The sequence below is a fragment of the Chlamydotis macqueenii genome, chromosome 26 (genome assembly GCF_036417535.1).
Source record: "Chlamydotis macqueenii isolate bChlMac1 chromosome 26, bChlMac1.mat, whole genome shotgun sequence".
Lineage (NCBI taxonomy): Eukaryota > Metazoa > Chordata > Aves > Otidiformes > Otididae > Chlamydotis > Chlamydotis macqueenii.
This window is the reverse complement of record NC_141581.1, coordinates 3,044,433-3,065,995: the sequence shown is the minus strand read 5'-3', so window position 1 is coordinate 3,065,995 and position 21,563 is coordinate 3,044,433. Positions and strand designations below refer to the sequence as shown.

At 49.0% G+C, this 21,563-nt stretch overlaps 1 protein-coding gene across 8 annotated transcripts in view; it reads right to left on the bottom strand.

The window, feature by feature from the left end:
* Positions 1–21,563, bottom strand: part of TCF3 (transcription factor 3) — an 82,966-nt gene that overhangs the window by 52,271 nt on the left and 9,132 nt on the right. For all 8 annotated transcript variants that reach the window (XM_086767503.1, XM_086767501.1, XM_086767507.1 and 5 more), the window contains exon 3: positions 20,708–20,780. In XM_086767503.1, the coding sequence (XP_086623629.1) occupies positions 20,708–20,780 (73 nt within the window). The remainder of the gene's footprint in view (positions 1–20,707; positions 20,781–21,563) is intronic.

Below are 21,563 nucleotides of genomic sequence, written 5' to 3'. Positions count from 1 at the left end.
CCAGGCCCAGTTACGGTGCTGTAACTGCAGGACTGCAAACTTCAGTAGCTGAATATGCCCAAAATACACAAGCTAGGCTTAGTACAGCATCCCTAAAGCAAAACCAAACGCCAGTAGTATACATGGCACAGTGCTGGGGATAACTGCATGTACAGCCAAGGGGTTTTCCCTCCCAAGCACCAGTTCTTACAGAATTTGGTCAATGCAACACAGCATGGTGAGATATCTACCTTAAGAACAGTTTAAGGACAGATGTGACCTATTCAAAATGCTACCAAATATTTCTGTAATTGAATATCTCATAAATTATTTAAATTGCATTAAAAAGGGTTGTATTTGATCTACTTGCTACTAAGAAGCACCATTTCCAAGAACCATGACTCTTTTTTTCTCCTTTTTAAACACTTCAAGATGTTGTCCCTTCCCCTGCAAAGAATCCACGTCTTTGCATAACCATACTCCATGCCCCACATTCCCCTTGTACCCCTAAAGCCAAAAGGACAAGTCATAGGAACAGCTTACCTTCACCCCCACGCAAAAAAACCAAAACCAAACCAAAAACAACCAAAACAACTCAGAAAATCACCAGCTTTGTTTTAAGGTCTACAGAGGCCTGTGGTGCAGATGGCACGGAGTCTGTCGGGCAAGGTCTCAACCAGCCTCTTGACCTCAGTAGAAATCACCGATGTGCTGCACCATGGGTTTAGGCTGTCAACCAGCCTCTGAGACCCTGTTTCTAATCACACATCAGCCAAGGAACACCAAAAAGTTGCTCCTTGTGCCCTGGTTCCCTTTGTCCATAAAACCAGATCACAACACCCTCTCCAAGCAGCACATTAGCCCTAGCGCTAGTAAAAAGACTAAGGGATTGAGCTGGTGGTGGTAGGTTGGTTTTTAAAAAAAAAATCTAGATCTGTCACCTGGTCTGGTTCAGCACCTAGACAAATATCTGCAGCCAGCTTAAAGGAAAGGACAGGAATGGAGGGTGGCATGGCTTCTTCCAACAGCAGCATGGATGCATCCCATGTTCAGTCAGTCATGGAGGTATGGTACGAAGCGTCCAGCTCAGCCTGCGATGTATCAGCCTCAGCAGATATCTGCTTCTGGGCTCCTCCTGCACTTGGCGGGACCACAACTTGCTTGGACAACGAGGACATCGCTGAACGAGCGGAGGGGAAGCCCATCTTTACCATCCCTTCATCAACAGGCTGGGCACACCGAGCCCTCCCTCTGTAGGCCCCACAGCAGGTCCCACGCTGCTGACCTTTGACAGCTCTCCCTCTCCCTGGGCACATGTCAATACCATGGACAAGGTGCCAGTAGATGGCACTCAATGTGTAGCACGGCTCCTCTGTTTCCTAGGACTAATTAACACTTTCTTCCTGAGTGTGCATTTCAAACTATGGCCTTGGTGCAACTTCAGCATCACTTAACAACGGCCAGCAGGAGCTGGTCCTCCTTAATCTGACCCCTCATGCTGAGCAACAAAAAAAAAAAAAGCCCTGAGAAAAATCCACTGCACAGTTCCTAGGAAGCCCATGAAGATCTCATGAAAGTGGGTTTTATTCTTCTGACTATTACAACACTAAGGAGCAACATTTCACCTAATTTACATCTTTCATATTACCCGGGGTACACAGCGACCCATCACGAGGGTTGCAGATGGGTGATGCAGCACGGCCGGGAAGGGTGGGAGTCCGTTTTCTCCCCCTGCTCTGCAACCAGCGTGGTGAACCGCACAAGCATCCAGCCTGGCTTCATACACTGCACTCAAGCCCTTTAAATGTTCTTCACATCAGTGCTGCATGCTATTCAGCAGAACAAGCTGGAGACAAAGAGAGACCTATTAGATTATCTTGTCTATCTCTCCTCTACATGACGTTTTGTTTTCTAGTGCTTTTGTCTAGACAAACAGTAACACTTCTTATCAGGAACATCACTATAACTGTCTAGTAAAATTGACTATTAAGAAGTTTCTCTGATATTTTGCCTAAAGCTTGCTTTCTACAAGAAGCTCAGAGGAATTTTTTCCTCTCTGAACAAAAAGAGCTGCATCAGTGCCCAACCCGTAAGTGCAGAAGCTCTGGTTGTCTGAAGGGGGTTACAAACCTTGGGCTCCACAGTTTGTCGGGTTGGTGAGAGTCGAGTTACGTGGCTCCCGGCAGGCTGGGGTGAAACGCCACTGTGTGCTCAGGATGAGAAGCTGCTGTCCTGCAGAACAGTGACTGCATTTTCAAATGCAACTTTGGAAATAATATATATGTAGAAAAATTAGGAGGGAAAAATAAAGCGCCACTGCAAGCAAAGCGTGAAGGACCAAAGGGCCGGACTGCCTCCAGCACGCAAGCTTTGCTGGCAGCTTCCACCTCCGCTCCTGGGGAGACCCTGGGCCACCCTGGCTGCGGACCAAGCTCCCTCTGGTTCCTCATTGCAACAGTTTCATGAGGTGATTTCAAGGCACTGCAGCATTTGCTGCTCTGGAAGGAAAGGGCCCTTCTCGCCCTGCATTTATCTTGAGCAAGTTCTGGGGGTCACCGGACTTTCCAGGGGCTGCTGAACATGTAAGACAGCAGGAAACCCAACGAAAATCAGTTCCCCATTTGGAGCACAAAGTGCACCAGAAGCCCCCAAGACGGGGCAGGCCAGGACAGACGGGAAGAGGAAGATCTCAGCCAGCAGCAAGCAACTGTCAGCTCAGCTGTTTGCAAAACCACAGCTCCACACCTCTCGCCTTTCAGGCGACGTGAGAGTCCCATTTGTTTCTGCCACCGCAGCAGAGGGAACAGGTCAGAGGCTGGAGGCAACAACTACCTTTGTGCAAGCTGCCTCAGCTGCCCACCGGACCCCCTTCAACTCCAGGTAGAATCGAGGGGCAAACAAGCCGGTTGTAAACCTCCCTGGTGTCCAGGATCCATCGCACTTCAAAGGTTTGGCTGTCCAGCTCCTGGCCACACTGCTCTGATCAGGACAAGGAGCACACATCTACCTCCAGTGATCCCAGGCATAGAGGTTTAACTCTCTTGTGGGAAGATAATTCTAGGCTTGCACAGTTTTGTCCATCCTACCTGTTCCCCCTTGTCTCAGAAGCATCCCAAAGCCTCAGCTTCTCCCTGGCAGCTCGGGGGGAACCCTGTCCGCTATGAAGCACACAGCACACTTCCTCATTTCAACACAAGCTCACGTTTATTTAAGACTAAGAGGTGTAGGTTTCCCAGCCCGAGCAAGAGCCCGTGAAGCACACTTCATTTCAAAGCGGGTACCATTTGTAGCGATTCAGGTAAAGGCGTTTCTCTCAAGTTAAAACTAGGTACTCATGAGCCACTCAAATTAAAGCAAGATCATCTCCAGACAGCTAGGCATCAGTTTGATTTGTTTCTAAAACCATATTAAATGAAAACCATCACACAAGCCCCTTGCAGGAGAAGGAAATGCTGTATTCAGGTCATGTTACCGCCCAGCTACAGCAGTTACCCATGCCAACTACCGGCTCGCAGCATGGGGACCAGGGGTCACCACCTCACTCAAGAAACCCTCGGCTAGCAACTAACTTTGTCGTGTGCTGGAGCCAGCCTCCAGCTACTTATCCTTCTCCTTGTCTTGCCATGCCACCTGTCACAGCTTGCTTCGATCGGTTTTAAGAGACTTACATATATGTTATGCGGGAAAGCAGGGAAGCAACAGAAAAAGATGAGCTATTCTTGCAGAGTTACGCATCTTGCTCCCAAAGCAAGATCATGTGTACTCAAGCAGCATTAACACACGCCGCTCCTGCTCAAAAGCGGAACAGTACTGAAAAGCAGGTACTCAAGAGCGTGGGAGAGAGGAGAGAAGGACCCCTGAAGACTTGGAGCCTGACACTCCAGCCCACCTGCCTCCAAAACCCTCGAGAGCAGAACTCCCAACTGAACCATGAAAAAAATCATTCCTTTGCACTCCATCCTCCCACCCTCTGCCAAAAAATCCCAGTGTCACCAGATGTCTGGCAGGAAGACCTACCCCAAATCAGCTTGTCCTGGGATGCCATGTCTATTGAGTAGCTGGCAGTTGAAGAGCCCAGCACCCCTGTGCTGAGCGGTCTCAGCGCCAGCACGCTCCTCTCACCCGTCCGGGAGTGCTGGGGAGGAGCGCGGCTCCCGGTCCCTCCATCCCTGCCCGCTCATGTCTGCCTTTGTTTGCGGGACTGTAAAGGAGTTCACTCTAAGGACAGGCAAAGGCAGTTAAAAGAAAGTTAATGAGGTTTATGGAGTAGATTAAGTTTACCAGGGGATTTTATGATGCACTGCCCACAGAGCAAAGAGCAACTCGGCAGCAGCTCTTCCAGACCAGGTACGCTCCCAGGGATCCCTGGGACAGCCTGAGAGCACCCTGGGCAACGTGAAGCACTGGGAAAAACTCACCTACATGGCTCAATCATGCTCTTATCCACTGACGATACCTCCTTAAGGCGAGCCCTTTTAGAGAACAGGGTCGGGGCTTAGCTGTACCACTCCTGCTAGCACAGCTCCCAGCTGAGTCTGCAGCAGTGGCTTCTGGAGCAGTTGTTTGCCCTCTAACAAAAGCCATCTCCACCCAATCCTGCGTGGCTCTGTTGTGGCGATACAGGGTATTTCTCTGGCACAGCCTTGGTCACCATTTATTGTCTTCCTTTCCTTTATCTGCAGATCTCAAAGCATTTTATAAATGTTAAACCTCAAAGCCTCTCTAGGGAACAAAACTGTTTCTAGCTATTGTACACATGGAGAGACTTGCCCAAAAATTAGGGCAGAGCTGGAAATGCAGTAGCAGAGACCAGATTTGAGACAGCTTCTCTTGGCACAACAGAAAGCGACATAGATTATCCTTTAAATACCTGTGTGGACAGACATTATCTCCAGCTATTAACCCACATGTCAAGCCGCGCCTTGGAACGAGTACTTGTGCTCACCAGGTCAGAAAGCCCCTCATGCCGGAGCGCGCAAGATTCTTTACAATTGGCAATCCAAACCACAACATCTCACTTATCTTTCAGTTTTCTTCTTTGGGTAAAAAAGCACCAGTCCTACAGTTTCAACTCTTTAGAAAATCATTTAAAGAAAACAGAACAAAAAACCACAATGCTTTTAAAAATACAAAGCAAGCTAGGGGAGAAATGCTGTTCTCTGTCTTTGAGCTGACCCAGAAGGGCTGGAAGAGGCAGAATATTGTAGTAGACGCTCATGTCTGTCTCTCCTTGCCCTGTGGCACATGTCCTGCTTGTCAGAGGTCTTAAGCTGCCATCGTTTCACAGTGTGGAGCATGAGTCGCAGCTCCCCATCTTTTTACTCTGCTTTATTTCCCGCGCACTTCAGTTGAAAGGAACCTGCGGAGCGGCAGGAAGCAGGAATTCAGTGCCATCCAAGCTTGGCTTTTCCCATCACTCCAGGGACGTGCTGCGGCGAGTTAGACGGTACAGGAATCATACCAGTGCTTTACTTGGGAGATCACTGCGTGTAGACTCCAGACAGGGGAGAAAACCAAAATAACCAAGCATCTGGGATGGGAAGGAGGTAGCACATGGGTGCCCTAGCTAGGGGAACAGCAGCTTGAAAACCTTATAGGAATGAGAACAAGCAGCAGCGATAGGCAGTCTAGCAGCCAGCACAAGCATCCTCTTGTATGCACGAGCTCCTGTGTAACCTGAAACTTCTCTGCCTGGTCTATAAAGGCTTCAGGACCAGCTATTACAAGAAGCGAGCTCAGTGTCCAGCCCAAAGCACCTCCAATTCTGACTGCAACAAGCAATCTAGAGGAGCCCATAAGCCTGCTGTGAGCTCATGGCTCCAGACATCAGCCCTCTGAGATGCCTCAACTCCCAGGCCCTTCTTGGAGCATCATCTCTCCCCCAAGCCCAGGAACTCAGGTGACCCATACATAGCACTCTACAACACAAGAAACCTGGAAAAGCAAAACCGAGTATGAAGAGTATGTAAAAAAAACCCACAAGACAGAATTCAAGACTCACATTCCACTCCGAGCTGCTGACATCTGAGTGGCATTTCCAGCACTGCAGAGCTCCATTTGGATCAACTTCATGCTTCCCTGTGGAGCTGGGCAGTTCCTGGAAAGTCAGTGCAGGGAGAGCAACACATCTGTGCTACTAGCCCTGAAAAGGGGGAGAACTGGAGATAGATAAGGCAAACACCAACCCCTTTCCACTGCTTCCCTGTAGCCCCGCTTGGGAAGGGTCCAGAGCCAGAGGGGGCTACAAGGCAGCTTTTACCAATGGGGAGAGGACAAGCAAGGGCTTGCAGACACCTCAGGTAGAAACAGCAGCTTAAAAATAAACGAGCCCTAAGTTTTGAGTTCTCAAGTAATAGAAACCGAGAGGACTTCTGCAGGACCTCTGCTGACCACAAGGCAGCAAGAGACTTCTTCCTCTTCAGCTGTTTCATCCCCAGGTTGCTTTTGTAGGTTGTGGCTGCAGCCGCTGTAACCTCAGGGGCTGCTCATTACATCATGGCTGAGAAGAAGCTAACGAAGGAAACGCAGCCGGGGCAGGCACCACTGACGTTCAGCCTCAGAACATGCCACTTGGCCAGAAGGAGAATTCAACTAAACCAAACCAAAAGCGGGAGTCTTATGCCTCAATTTCAAGCAAGAAGGTCCAAAGTGGACCTGGGCTATTCGGGCAAGGAACAGTTGCAGCCAGCAGCCATTGAGGCCCTGGGTGTTGCCCCCCAAGGAAGCTCAACCTGCAGGTCCCTCCCAAAGGTTCAGATAGGCTGAGTTCACCAAATCACCCACCCTCTCCCTTCTCTCCATTTTGCACACCTTTCGTACTCACTAATTTCCAGGGAAGGGCTTAACTAAAACCGTGATGACTGGTGGGTCTTGCAGTATCGACAGTGCGTTAACTGCAGGCAGATGGATAAAGAGGAGTAGGACAAGAACCAGGAGAGCTCCAGGATTTAGGGCAAGCACTGCTCAGATGGGACCAATGCGAGTGGCCACACACACAAGGACAGGAGCTCAGGACCTGCTTCTTCCATGCTTACCACTGCCATGTCCCCAAGGCTGGATGCACTGCTTTAGCCAGCATGGAAAATGGCTTTCGCCCCGTGCAGTCCCAGGCTCAGGTGAGACCTTTGGATTGTCCCCATTAACACCTTCAGAGCAGCAGCGACAAAAGAAGCTGAACTGGAGCACAAAGGTGCAATCCTGTGCTGGTGGCCTGGACTGGACCAACCCTGCACCTGGGGCGCACAGCATCCTGAGGCGCACAGCATCCTGAGGCGTCCGTCCACGGCACAAGGCAACTCCTGCAAGTGCCCTGGCCCTCACCCACCTGTTAACCACACTGCTGAAGCCTCGTGGCTTGGTCCTCAGCACCTGTGAGGATGGCTCCGGGTCCAATGCTGCTTGTGCCATTCGAAGGTGCCCCAGCCCTCCCCGGGCAGAGACCCTGGCTTTTCCTGGGAGAGTTTTGGAGTTAAAGTAACACCGGTAGTGGGATTGTCAGCAGCACAAATGCACAATCAGGAGGGGAAGATATGGGGGGAAAGCATCCAACTGGCAAATATAATACTTGGAAGGAAAAGCAGACTTAAAAAAAAATAAAAAAAATGAGGGGGTGGTAAAAAAAAAATCTCAGGAAGTCATCTAGTCATTCCTGCTCTTTGCTGAAACAATAGACTCGGGATGCTGGCTAAGTTATAAATAATCCTGCTGGCTACACAACACAAATACAAGACAGGAGCAGGGTAACTATCAGCTCAGTGGAAAAGTGACTCACGACCTTCTTACAACTATACCCAAAGAAGGGCAAACGCTGCGCTCCCACTCCCGCTCAGCAAGGCTGTGCTGCTGCAGGGGCTCCACTGGCTGGTACCCCCCATCCTGGGAGGGGAGAAGCAGCTCGGTGCTCTGAGAAGCCAAAGCTCACATGGCTCTGAGACACGGGCACCTTACGCCACGACGTGCTTTTGCAGTGGTGAGGCTGTTTCCAAACCAAAGCAGACCGCACAGCCTGACACTGGGGAATTGATGTCAAGAAAGTGCTCAAATTGGGGAAAATAATGGGAAGCCACTAACTCCGCAACATCCTTCTCTTTTTAGAAAGGAAGTTGCCATTGCGAGACGATATGGCTGAGCTGTTTTCCAGATTGCTCCTCCGAAATCTGAAAGTACGCACAGAGACAGGCAAAGCCAACGCACCTTGAGATGCTGGTGAAACTGCCCCAGAGAAGGGCATGCATGCAACGTTCTCTGCCCCAAATGCAGCACTCGGGGGGGCAAACATGAGCCCTTCAGCCTGGCATGTCTCATGAGGAAGGGAAGACCCATCTTTTTGGGCACGCAGGGTGCAACCATGGTTGCCCCGGGTCTGTGGCCAACCACAGCACAAAGTGCAGCAGCCCTTACACCAGGACCAGGGTGCTGCGCACATGGCCATGGTAGCAAGGAGCCCCTGTGCCAAGAGTAACTGAGAAAGGGGAAGATCTTCCCGACTGCACACTTGGATAATTTGGAAGGGACATAAATTCCTTTTTTTTTTTTTAAAAAAAAAAAAAAAAAGGGAAAAAGTGCTTCCTGACTTATTACTCCATTACCCAAATCTGGAAATGTAATCATATTAGTTCAGCTGCATTAACACAACAAAAAAAAAAACAACAAAAAATGTCTTAAAGATTGAACTGATCTCCAAGAGGCCAAGAGAAAGGAGAACAAAAGTCAGAAACCTGTGGCAACCAGCTCCCTCTGCGAACACCATGGCCAGCCCGGCATCCAAGAGATTCTCCAAAGACAGATCCGCAGAGGCAGAGGACGTGAAATAATCAGGATATGAAGTAATTTTTAAGGTTGGTTTTTTTTTTGCCAGGTAAGTGAGGTAAAAGGTCACTAAAAGATGTGTGAGCCCACCCAGCTCAGCAACATAAAGCTGACCTCATCACAGAGCTTAACTCAGTTTAAGCATACCTCAAATGAGGAGAAAAATCCAGCCTCCAGCCAAGAGGAAAGTCCAGGCAGCTGTAAGTGACCGTGGGGATGCACTGCCATGGACTCAGCTACTGTACAGCTCCTAAAACATTCTTCCAGCAGTCCAAGCAGCAGCAAGATGCCACCACTTCTGTTTTGCAGTGGCCAGTGAACGCTGCCCTGTGCTGCCGGAGAAGTGACATCCACAGAGAAACCATGGCCCCATCTGGGAATGGGCTTGGAGCTGCCACCACTCCAACAAACTTAAAAATAAAAAGCCAAAAGCTTCAGCCCCCAGCCGGAAAGCTGGAGCTGGTGCACTTTTAGCAAAGCCCTACATGCCAGGAGACAAGTTGAGGTGCATGTGCACAAACCTCATCCAACAGCAGGGTGGGAAAATGAATCCTCACCACGCTCCTGCTGTGGGGGCAAAGGCACAGCCAGGCCATTGATTCACTTTTTGAAAGAAAAGGCACCTGTCGATATCAGTGTCTTTTTTTAAGTCAGCAAAGGATATTACAAACCTACGAGGATGGAGTAGCCGCAGCTGAAACCCGGAATTGTGGGGAGGCTCAGCAGCAGGCTCATCTCCTTGGCCATGAGCGGACTGGCCACTGAAAACACATTGCTTAAGAGTAAATCTAATCCTTCTCCTTCGGGGGTCTGGAGCCTCTGTACCTCAGAGAATGCAGGAATGACCACCCAGCAAAATAAGGTCACTTAAAGCTTTAGAGGAAAGGTGTGAACAGTTTGAACCATGGTACAAGAAATGAAGGAACCTTGCTTTAAAATTTTTTCTTTAAAAAGGAAAAAAAGAAAACCAAACCCAACCACATGCAATAGGGAGGCACATCCACCTTCCCACAGCCTCTCAGGCCATTCATCATTTGGATAAAATCCAGTTTCACATTGAAATTCAGCTGGACTTTCAAATGCAAATATGATGAGAAGAGCAACATATGGTAGAGGTTAGTACGTATTTTTCCTAATTAAGTGGTATACTGCTGTTTTGTATAACAATGTTAACGGGGCATTAAGAAGCCTTTGGAAGAGAGACCACCTCACTTTGAAAAAGTAAAAATGCCTCAGAAAGCAGAAGGCGCCCAGGACCTCCCCATACTCAGTGGAGTGGTCATGCGTGCACCACCACAGGACAAGTTTTGTCACTTGTCACAACCATGCCACCCGTCCCCCCTGGGGTTGTGCAGGACGAGGTGGAAAGGTAAGAGAGGTGATTGGCAACACATGTCCTCCAAGGCTTGTCCTGCAGGAGTTTGGCAGGGTCTCCTCCCAGGTCAGGGGCCCAACAGGTTGTCCCTGGGGCACTCCTGGATACCACCACATCTGTGATCAAAGAACACCATGACAAACTCAGAAGGGCTTTCGGAGGGAGAAAAACCTTGCTGATTTCTCATCCCCGGGGGTCAGGGATGAAGGATGGGCAGAAGATGCTTCAAAACTCTTTGAGAAGGAGAGGAACAGCTCTGCATGGAGTGGTAGTCAGTGAGGTTCCAACAGCGGCCACCAAACCTGTTGTCCACTGGTTCCCCAGAGAGGCGAGTGCTGTCACTGAAGGAGACCTCATGGCTCACTGGCGGTCCTCAGTGCCTCACAGACAGGACACTGGGAGTGTCACCTGCTTTTCTGGAAGGTTCCTTCCATTTAGGATGGAACAAGGTTTTGTAGATGACCGTCCTTTGCCCTGCTTAGCATGGAAAAAAAAAAAAAACGTACCAGGGTTCTGGAGTCTGCCCTTCCTCTCAGTCTCGTCCACAGATGCTCTGAAATGAGGCTCATTTATTTATTTTTGGTCCCTGACTAACCATGAAGACTGCCCTGCTAGGAAAAGCTTATGCCACATTAACTTCACCTCCCGCTTGCTCATGACGCCATCTCCAGTTTAAATTTAGAGGGAGATGTTGCCTTAGGTCACTTTGGAGGTGGGGATGTGCTCCTCAGGGTGAACAGGCAGATGGACAGTATTTTTAAAATTTTTTCTCCGTGCTGGCTTCGGAGTTGGGCTACCTAGAGAGTTAACTGAAAAATTAAAGATTAAAAAAAAGGAGGCAGATATTCTGGACTGCCTCTTTCTCTCCTTTAGTGGGGGGGCAAAGCGCTGTGAAGACATCCTCCCTCCAGAAACCTTAATCACAGCAATGAGAAGAGCATCAAAACAGCCATTACAAAAATTCTCAAAAGCTGAATAAAAAAAATCTTCACTCACTGTTCAGCTTTTTCCTCTTCTGGTATTTCTTCATATGTATTTCCATGCTGCAAGACCATCCAGGATAGACAAACCCAGAACCTCTCTAACCAGACAGCAAAATGCCTCATCCTAACCCAAACCCAGGTCTAATCAGTTTCAAGACAGCGAAGATGCAAAGGCCGTTGTAGCTGCTCCTGCTGCATTCCGGAGAGGACAGACCCCGGGGAGCTGCAGGCACAAGTCATGTCTGGCTGTTTGGCTCCACGGTTGAATCTTCCAGAAAAAAAACCCAGTGACAAACCCTTAGGTGTGACAGCACCTTCGGACCTCGCTTCCACTTTGAGTGGGGAGGTTGGCCAGGTCCTAACTCCCCCAGGGAGCACTGCTCTGGCACGTGTCTCCCGGAATCAGCTCACTGCTGCCAGCTGAAAGCCCAGCTACGCCGCCGTTGCCAGATGCGCACGTTTCGGTGCCAAGAGAGCTTGGTGCCCCAGCTTGCCTGATGTGATCCCCTATCCTCAGCGCTCACTGTGCTCCCAGTCCCCCATACAATTACGCATTCAACGTCACAATATATTTCACACTGTATTTCATGCCTCATTTGGCAACAAAATTAATTAAACTTTAAGTCAACACTGAAGGAATGCAGTACCTTTCTTCCCTTTGTGGCATACATAACTCAATTTGTTTAAGCTAATGCGCTAATCAAGACTTGCAAAGTACTTGGGAACCTTCTGGCAGAAGGGCCTCTGAAGCGTGCAGCAAGACACTGCGCTGGCTGCTTTCCGATTGGAGGTCCAGCAGAAGCACAGGCGTCGTCTGACTGACTATAGGCTGTCTGCAACCATGCTGTGGAAAAATCTCACTTCCTTAAAACGCAGCCGGCGCCTGCATTCAGGCCAGTACATCATCTTAGGGTTTTTTGCAGTCTCCAAGCTGCCTGCAAGCTGGGAAGCATGACATCAAGCCTGTCACTGCCCATCCTCACCTCCCAAGTTGATCAAGTTTTGATCAGGGTAATGGTTTTAAATTAGAAGGAGGCAGATGTAGATTAGACACAAGGAAAAAAATTTCTACAATGAGGGTGGTGAAATACAGGCCCAGGTTGCCCAGAGAGGTGGTGGATGCCCCATCCCTGGAAACGTTCCAGGCCAGGTTGGCCGGGGCTCTGAGCAACCTGATCTGGTTGGAGATGTCCCTGCTCCTTGCAGGGGGGTTGGACTGGATGGGCTTTAAAGGTCCCTTCCCACCTAAACCATTCTACGACTCTATGGGTCAGGCAACTGCACGTATCCAGTCTAGGATGCACTGGGGAAACCCCAGCACCCAATCCTGACACTGCCCAGGTCCCTTGTCCTTGCTACATAGGGACAGGCAAGCAAGCCAGTGCTCCTCCCCGCCACTCCTTTGCTGTGCTCCCGGGATTTCTCGTCTATTTGGAGGCACTGGGAGAGGGCAGGATAATCCAAATCCATGTGGCTGGGAATCCGAGAGGCAGATGTGGGCAGACTTTTTGGCATAACTGAGACAGCTGCATCGGCTGCACGTCCACCACTGGCCCACTGCTCAGCAGCCCTGCACGCAACGGAGAGGGCACTGGGCAGCCACCAGCACGCGGGCAAACCACCATGCTCATGAGCCTGGAGCAAGTAAAACAGGCTGAGCAAAAGCAGAGAGGAGCCTCGCTGGGGAGCGAGCACCAAGACAAAAGAGAAACAACAGCCAGCAATCCGTGACCTGGGTTTTACCTGCACCAGGATCCCTGCATCATGGGGGAGAGGTACCAAATGCACTCTGGAGCACAGCGTGTTTTTCAGGCATGGCCTGTCTCACGCTGCTCCCGGGGCAGGTTTCCAGCTGATGCAGCCAGATCACCCTGCTCCCCAGTTAGCTAATAGTGCCACACTGCTGCCAATGAGCAGATCAGCCCAGTTTAGACAATCATCTCGCATCAGCCTCCTCTCTGAGGGGACATGGCGTTTCCTGAAAGGGCTTCACCTGACTGTCAAGTGTAGTAAACTGTCTCTTCTTACGCTTTCAGGTCTGCAGCTCAAAGCTCTCAGGAAACAGAGACACTCATGACTTCACTCTGATGACCACAGGGAAGCTTGTGTCAACATTTCCTTCTTCCAGCTAAAGTGGTAAATCACCATCATCTTTCTATTTATGAAAATGTTGCTTGCAAGTAACATCGTTATCCAGTTGGGTTCAGAGGATGCTCTTGTGTTAGAAGAGCATTGAAAATATCACCTTTACCAGTGATTTTGGGCGGTAGTGAGCAGAGAAAATGCATTTATAGCATCCTTCAGCTGTGTTAACACCAGAGAATGGAGTGCCAGGTTAGAGATGAGGCCATCCAGAGTAACAAAATAGCACTATGCATTAAATCCATCCCCTTAAGACATTTGCTGTCTCAAAGTAAAAAAAAAAAAAAAGAAAAATTAAAAAAAAAAATTCCTATTTGAGTTTCACTCCATATAAATATTAACAACGGAGATGCAATAGGCAGAGTGACTGGTCACACACGGCACATGTGCTGGAGCAGGGCACCCTACAGACCATGCAGAATTTGAAATTAGCAGCAGTAAGGTCCAGCAGAAATGCTTGCCAGACCTGCTGGGCCCCTTCCAAAGCCATCTCTCCCCTTTGGAAAGGGCACAAGCGTGCAAGGCCTCAAGCCGGGATGCTGAGCCAAAGGCAAACAATTCAAATCTCAGCTCTACACCAACACGTGCCACTTGGACAGTCCCGTGTGAGCAGGATTTGAGATAGGCTGAGGCAGAGCTGTTGCATCCCAGTGCCAAACCCCAAGCATGCTGCCCTCCAGAAGATCATTTATAAAAAAAGACCCTGACCCTTATGATTGAGAAGACAGAGTGTTAACAAAGCAATGACATTAGCCATACAATTGATACGCAACCAGCTCCTCTTATTAGAGGGAAAGCAGGTGTTTGAGCTTGTACACGGATCTTTTGAAACATAGAAGGTTCACTCCTAGCCCAGCTTCACATCAGCCTTAATCCAGGGAAGGCATGTGATTTTTATGTAAGATACACTCGTCTTGTCATAACCTCTCAAGCAGACACAGTTACACTAGTACTGAATTGCCTCATCTAGGGAAGGAAAAAAGCTCTGCCAAGAGGAGATAGCTGTACTGCTTTAGTGCTTCTGGCAAAGTTAAAACTGTGTGCTTAAACAAGGTCTGTGTCAAATCTGCAGTTTCTAAACAAAAGCTGTCACTTATCTCAGTAGAGCTTCAGCTCTCTGGCATCCTCAACATTCACCATGCTCTTCCCTAGTTCAAAACCTCAAATCCAGACAGGAGGACTCTTCCCTGAGTGGGAGAAGAAGAGGAGGAAAAAAACCCAAAAGGCAAAAACCCCCTCCCCTGAAAATACGCACCCTGAAGTTAAACACACACCAAGACAGGTATCAGGTTATATTTGCCTCTCCCCAACTGCTGGAGAAACACCAAGCTGCTGTCAGAGCATCTCCACTGCCCCGACAGCACGGTCGCCCTTTTCCTGCTCTTCCCAGGCTCACTCCTCACGTGCCCATTAGAAACCAGCTGTGCCTCTGGCAGGACACCCTCGGTGTCAGCCTTGCCTGAAAATTCAAGGGAAAAAAAATAAAATTGAAGAGAGGTAACAGAGAGAGTGGGGGAGGAAGGCCTTCATGTCTCAGCCTCACTGCAAAGGCACATGAGAAACAGCTGTCCAAGTGGAGAAGCCCTAGGAGCAGGAACATGCACCCCAGGACACGAGGATCAGAGATGCAGCTGGGGTGTGACATTGGATTAAGGGAGACAGGTGTGAAGATCTTCCCCTGACATTTGTTCCCCACTCTTGCTATTTCCTCCCAAACCATGCTCCCTGCCCTCCAGGTTTTGGGCCCTCCAAGTCTTTTCTTCCAAACTTTGCTTCTTCAATCCTGGTTAACAGGACCCACCCCACAGAGAAAAAAACAGAGAGCAGAAAGGGAAGAGGCAGGAGAACAGGAGCTTCCTGAAGACAGAGACAAAAACAAAGCAGAAAGTCGTTTAACATACCTGACTAGCACGTGGGAGATGAACTTCACTGAAAGTCCTCCAGGCTTTGTTACTGGAAAGGCTGGGACTGCACACCCTGGGTGTTTCCCTACAATACCCTCAGCATGCTGGCAGCATCCTCCTACACTCCAGGAGTGTCAGGAATGGAAATGCTCCAGAGGTGCAGAGAGCAGCAGAGGGCTGCAGGGGTTGTTTCTTTCCAGGCTAACAAGACCTTATAGCTTTGCAAGGCTGACTTGTCCAAGACAAGGCTTTTTTAACCTTTGATAATGGCTAAAAAAGTAATTTTTATCTCAAAAAAAATGGTCATGCCAGTAGGCAGGCAAGTCAATTTTTCGGCTCTGACTTTTTTGTTGTGCTGGCTTTGTTTAGTGACAGTTTTGCAAGCCTGCTGTATGGGCACGGACACAACTGCAACACAAACAAGCAGCCCGAAGTACGTACTTTAATGGAAAGTGCCAGTTTTAAATATCAAGTCACATATTGCGCACCTCATGTCTGCCTTTCATCATCTATCAAAATAGCAAGCGAAGCCCATCACTCCCACTTCAGCACAAGCAAAACACGTGGGAACTAGAGGCAGTTAGTAGGAAAACAGGATACGTCCTTACTAATAAAAGCTCCTGTTTTCCTCACTATGGTAAATAGTTGCGAATGCTATTCTGCATCCTGAAACTCAATTGCTGACAGCATGGCAACAGAAACGCTGTGCTTAGCTCTTCGTAACTCTCTAATTTAGATGCTTTTACTGCAAACTCCCCAGTCGGCTGCTCCGCAAGCGCATTTGCACAGCTGCCAGGGCAGGCACCACGCCACCAGCCAGTGCACCAGACCCTCCCCTGCCCACCTTGGAGCTTCCTGATACAGGGCTGCGTGCACGCACAAAATAATCAAATCTTCAAACAGCTCACCCATAGCACCAATTAAAGAGACAACCTCACCTTTCATAGAATTTATTACTGTCAGTACTGTTGCCACAGGTATCCAAGTTTCAATGTCCTTTAAAGCAGGCTTTCAAAGGGGATACAGACTCACCTGCCTCCAGGGAAAATGTATTTACTTTGTTCAGTAGACTATAACTTAAAATCTGTTACATGCACCAGCTTGTAACTCTTTGAAAAACTCCCCAGTTAGCCAGCTTCAAACATATTTTATGAACTTGCCCCGATCAAAGCAACTCCTTCAACAATGAGCCTCATCTCGCCATCTCACTAGCAAAAAAAGCACCAAACAAATTTTGGGAGTGGAAATCACAGCACGGACCAGGAGGAGACTCTCCCTTCCAAACCCACCTAAGAGATTCCAAGCACAGGAGCTCCCTTCAGCACAAAGCAAGAAGGAAAAGACATTTATTAGTTAATTCACTTACTCAAAAGGAAAGTTTAAAAAAAAAAAAACCCACAACTTTTATTTTTATTTTATTTTTTTTAGCAAAGCTTTTGCAAGCAGAATAACCTGTCAGCAGGAGACTACCCTAGGCTCCTGTTTCAATGCCAGGACACAAACCTGGTATTGCATTCCATTTCCGATGCAAAGGGGAGATGGTTGCACACTCTACTTATTAACTACGGACGCTAAGCGCTGCTCTGGGAGATGCGTTACCTCACACAACCATTTGCCTTGATTTCCCTGCTCTGTAGAGCCCCAGCTCATTTGCTGAAGCAAAGGAGCAGCTAGCACGCACTGATCTTGCTGAAAACTCAACAGCCGCAAAGCGACAGCCCCACGCCACAATGACAATGCCATGGCCCAGGCTGGGAACAGACAATTAAACTTCTTTGCCTCCCGCTACTCCTACTTTCTTAATATCAATTAAAAATTGTTATTTCCATGTGAAATTTAGTACGAGCGGTTTCCTGCTAGAGGCACGGTTTAATTAAGTGTGCTTGGAGGGAGCTCGTTTCTGATCAGATTAGTCATTTATGAACTATGACATAGGGGGGAGGCAGAGGACACAGTTTTAAATATTTTGCTACTACAAATAATAAACAAACAGTTTGGCAAGGGGATGACAAAACTGCAGCCTTCTAGGACAAGGACAACAGGCGTACACTGAGCGTCCCAGCTAAAATAAAATACCCGCAGCAAATGACACAGCTTGTGCTGGATACACTAGTTGCAGCTCAAAGTCCCAGGAAGACCAACTTCCCCGTGGTGACCTATATGTGCTATAAATGCTGCAGACACAGTCTGCATGACATCAGCTCCATTCTAGTGGCAATTGTTGGCTTTCGCCCTGCCAAGAAAATGCAAAGTGGAGGTGCTGAATTGTCCATGCGGCGGGGTAGCTAAACCAGTTTCTCCCTGGTGCATTTAAGGACAGAAATGAGGGAAACAGTGGCAGAGCTTAAAATAAAACCAGGAGACAAATATAAAAGCAAAGCAATCTCAAAGCTGGAGGGCTTGCATTAACACTTCAAATTTTCCTGGCCTGGGAGAGGAGAAATAGGTTCCTCTTCATGAAGGGGCCACCCGCACAAGCACCAGCAGCTTAGCCAGGGCAATTACTAATTGGGATTTGAAAAGGATTTGAATTTGGGGCAATTTTATCACTGTGATTTTCTAGCAGCACCGTTTCAAATGACTGTGCTACCTTATTTACCAGCTGGACTTTGGAAGTAAGAACCTCATCTTGGCAAGTCATTTTGGCCAGGAGTCAGAGTCAGCCTTACTCCCTTCACTCCTAATTTCCCCTGAGGAGGAAATAGACTGAGGAGTTAATAGCTCCTCTGAAGGGGAAAAAAATAAAAGCCACATACTGCCCTAGAAGTTCTGCAAGGAAGCGGGAGATAAAAAGTTAGGCGGCCACGAATTCACACATCCATGGGTGGGCAGAAGCATGAAACACCAATTTCTCTGTCACATAAGACGGCATCAGTTTATTATCTTGGAGTTACTACAATAAACCCAATCAATAAGATCCTGGCACTTTGTTGCATGCTACCAAGCTAAGACTTCAGCAAATCAGAGTTTGCTTCTCCCTTCCTGGCAGAGGGATGGCAACAGAGGGGAAACGCTCTGCTATCTTTATCAGGGGTATGGGATACTGATTGAACAGGAGCGTTTGAAAAACATCAGGCACATTAAAGATGAAGCCTAGGCCTTCCTGCAAGGCAAGAAGATTTAGGGAGCTGATCTCCTGGTCCAGATTACGGTGTGGCTGCAAGGTGCTCTGCTCCCTCAGCAAGTCCAGGTCCCAGATCCAAGGACCATCTGCTCTTCACCCTCTGACCACATCAAGGCTGGTGACGATTTGACTTCAAATCAAAATTTGAGCGGGATGGCTGGCTATGCCTTTGGGGATGAACCAGTATCTGATTGTACCTTGCTGTCATTTAGTGAATTAAGCTAAATCAACATCAACAAACAATGAAAACAACCACTTGCCACTATTTAGGACCTAGTTTAGACACCTTGGATCCTTCTAACAGATACAGTGCACCCCTGTGCAAGGCTCATCTCATTAATATCTTACTGCAGTCATTCACCCCACCAGTAAAAATCAATCATCGAACATACAGGACCAGAGAGAAGTCACGAAGCCAACACACAAATGACACATGCTCCCCACTCTCCAAAGGTGAGGTCAAGCATGAGTGGCCAAAGGATGACTCGGCTACTGGAGTAAAAGGTTTCCCCTAAATCCTAAGCTGTGTTTCAAACCTGGGATGTCCATGGCAGAACCAAAATGCTGTCCCAGAGCCCCGAGACCTGGACAGCAGCGATTGTGCAACTGCCTCCAGTGTGGCTGTATGACACCAGTTCTCTGTTTTCATGAACTGCTCATAGCCAGACTCACAAAGCAGCAGCCCAGAGGAAGGGTGGTGTCAACGTTACCTTTCACTCACCCAAAAGAAAAGAAGCAAGGGCGGATGGGGAATAAAAGATTTTGTGTCATTTCAGCTGCTGCGCAGCCAAGTTGAGGGGAGTCCGGTTGCTGTGCCGGCTGTACCACAGAGCCCCGCTCGCAGAATCTCCTTACTGGTCAGTACTATAAACCCAGCAGCCAAGCCAGTCTGAGCAGGAAGTGAACTAATGCGAGCTTGCTCCATTACTATTCTCTCACTAGCGTGTGGATTATTTTAACAGCAAAATTAACACACAACACTTGCCGGAGAAATCATCTTCCATCTGGGTTAACCCAGGAGTTTTCTCCCCTCAAGTTTCCTCCAGCACCCACCCAACAGCTTCCCTGTCTGTAAAAATGTTTATTCAAAACCCTCTCGATGTGCAGATGAACAGTTCAATCTGAAAGCATCAAATTTCCCTGCCCAAAAATGGCAGGAGCATGGCAAGGCAGAGAACACCACTCCCATCCTGCTTCTGTAGGTTTTCCCAAGAGCTGCCGCACAGCGTGCTGCAGCATCAAAACCGCTACCCAGAAATCCCACCCTAGTCTCTGGGATGCCACCCGATGTTGGGGCACAAACATTCCACATGGCCAGGAGTTTCCCTGGACAGCTCAAGTTGGCCTAGGGTAGAGAAGGTCAAGTTTTAACCATCCACAAAGCAACAGCATGTTCCAGCAAGAAGGACAAATTCACTGAACTATCTGAACACCAGGGGCCACAGGGAGTCCTGCACACAGGACGCTTCCACAAGCATCAAAAGTCTGGCCCAGCACTGTGCCATCCCCCCGGCAGGAGAATTCTCTGCTTCAGCCTCAAATGAACCAGCACCACATTTCCCAATTAGACATCTGAAGCTACACATGCTTCACAGTCTCCTATTGCAGCTGGATCGCCAGCCCACTCCTCCTTACAGACACCCAGCTCCTAAAGCCCTTTGATGTTGGCACCCCTGGCCCCTCCTCGGCAGCCGAGCTGGCGTGGATGAGCCCACTCAGCAGTTCTGGGGAGCTGGGCAAGTTGCTTGCTTCAGGGGCACTGCAAAAAGGCGGGACAGGTGAGGTTCCGGTCAACAGTGCCCCAAAACCACAGCGGCGTCGAGCTCAGAGGCTCCAGCCACCCTTGCTGCCCGCTTCCCCGGGCTATGTGTGCTGCCTGAGGCATCCGGCCAGGAGGGCTTTGCAAAGGTCCCTTTGGGAACGCCGAGATCACACCCAACAACAGGGAGCTGCTGGAGGGGCTGAATGGAGAAGACACCCAAACTGCACCAGTCTCTCCCTTTGGGCAGCTGAGCCCCAGGAATTAATCACCACCACCGTGTCTTCTTGGTGACGTACAGCAAAAGTCTTTTAGGCCATGCATCCGCAGACACAAAGCAGCTTCAGAGAACAGCATTGATTGTCTCCTCTCAGGCTGCTTCAATCGGAGCAGAGAGACAGCAACCTTCAGCTCAGGTAGTGACTTCTTAATTGGAGACAGATTGGCAAGAGCAGCTTTGCCCTCCCAGAGATATAAGAAAACCATCCAGAGAAATAGTAGCAGACTATCACCAGAAAAATCCGTAACACAAAACTACAGAAACCTCTCCTTTTGGGTCTCTGGAAGTAAATAAAATTATTGCAAGAAACATTACGGCGTTAAGAAAAAAAAAAAAATTTAAGATGACAGTACCTGATCCTCCAAACTGAGTGCTCGCTAGGGTTGTGGGTCTGTTTTTTCCATTAGCCACTGGCAGGGGAAACATCTAGAAAAACAAGAACATGAGAGAGAAGGGAAAAGAGATTTCAGTATGTTAGTTTTACTGTGCCGCTCCAAAAGGGGTCAGATTGGGCAGGCTGGGGGGAGGAAAGGGGGAAGAGAAGCACTTCATTGATGCAAAAAAAACCTTTCCTCTCCTTTTGCCCCTGCTACATAGATCAGCTGCAGGAGGGACAGGAGAGCAGTGCAGCTGTGCGCCGATACACACACACATTCCTACGTGCATAAACTTCTTCTGTGTACACAGCGTGTCTGGTTCCTTAGGTGTAACTGAAAACCATCCAAGAAGCATCATTGCTGTGGTCAAAACCAAGCTTCTTCCCTAACTTTTTCACCAAGGCCCAGACCTAGAGAGTGTCCTTGGGGCCATGGAGAAAGGCTGACTCAATTTATAAAAAGCTAACTGGAAAATGACAGCACCCCACCAAGACCGCAGCAACCAGCAAAGCTCATTTTACCCCTCAAAACCCCAGCACCCACAGTGGTTGGGGTCTCATCCCACGTCTGCCAGGCTCCCAGGCCCACCTCTGCAACACGTGCTGCCTTGGGAGGACGCAGGCTGCCCGCGGGCTCTGGCTGACATGGGCAGAGATGACTAAGCCACATGCTTGAGCGATGCTGGATGGAGCACAGGAAGCCTCATGCCAGCTCTCAGAGGGAAGAGCCCTCCAGCCTCGTGGAGCAGCTCCCATCCCTGGCCCTTCATGGGCACCGTGAACTAACACAGCCCTGGGATCCGGAGGGAGAAGCTGCACCAAGGGCAAAGGTT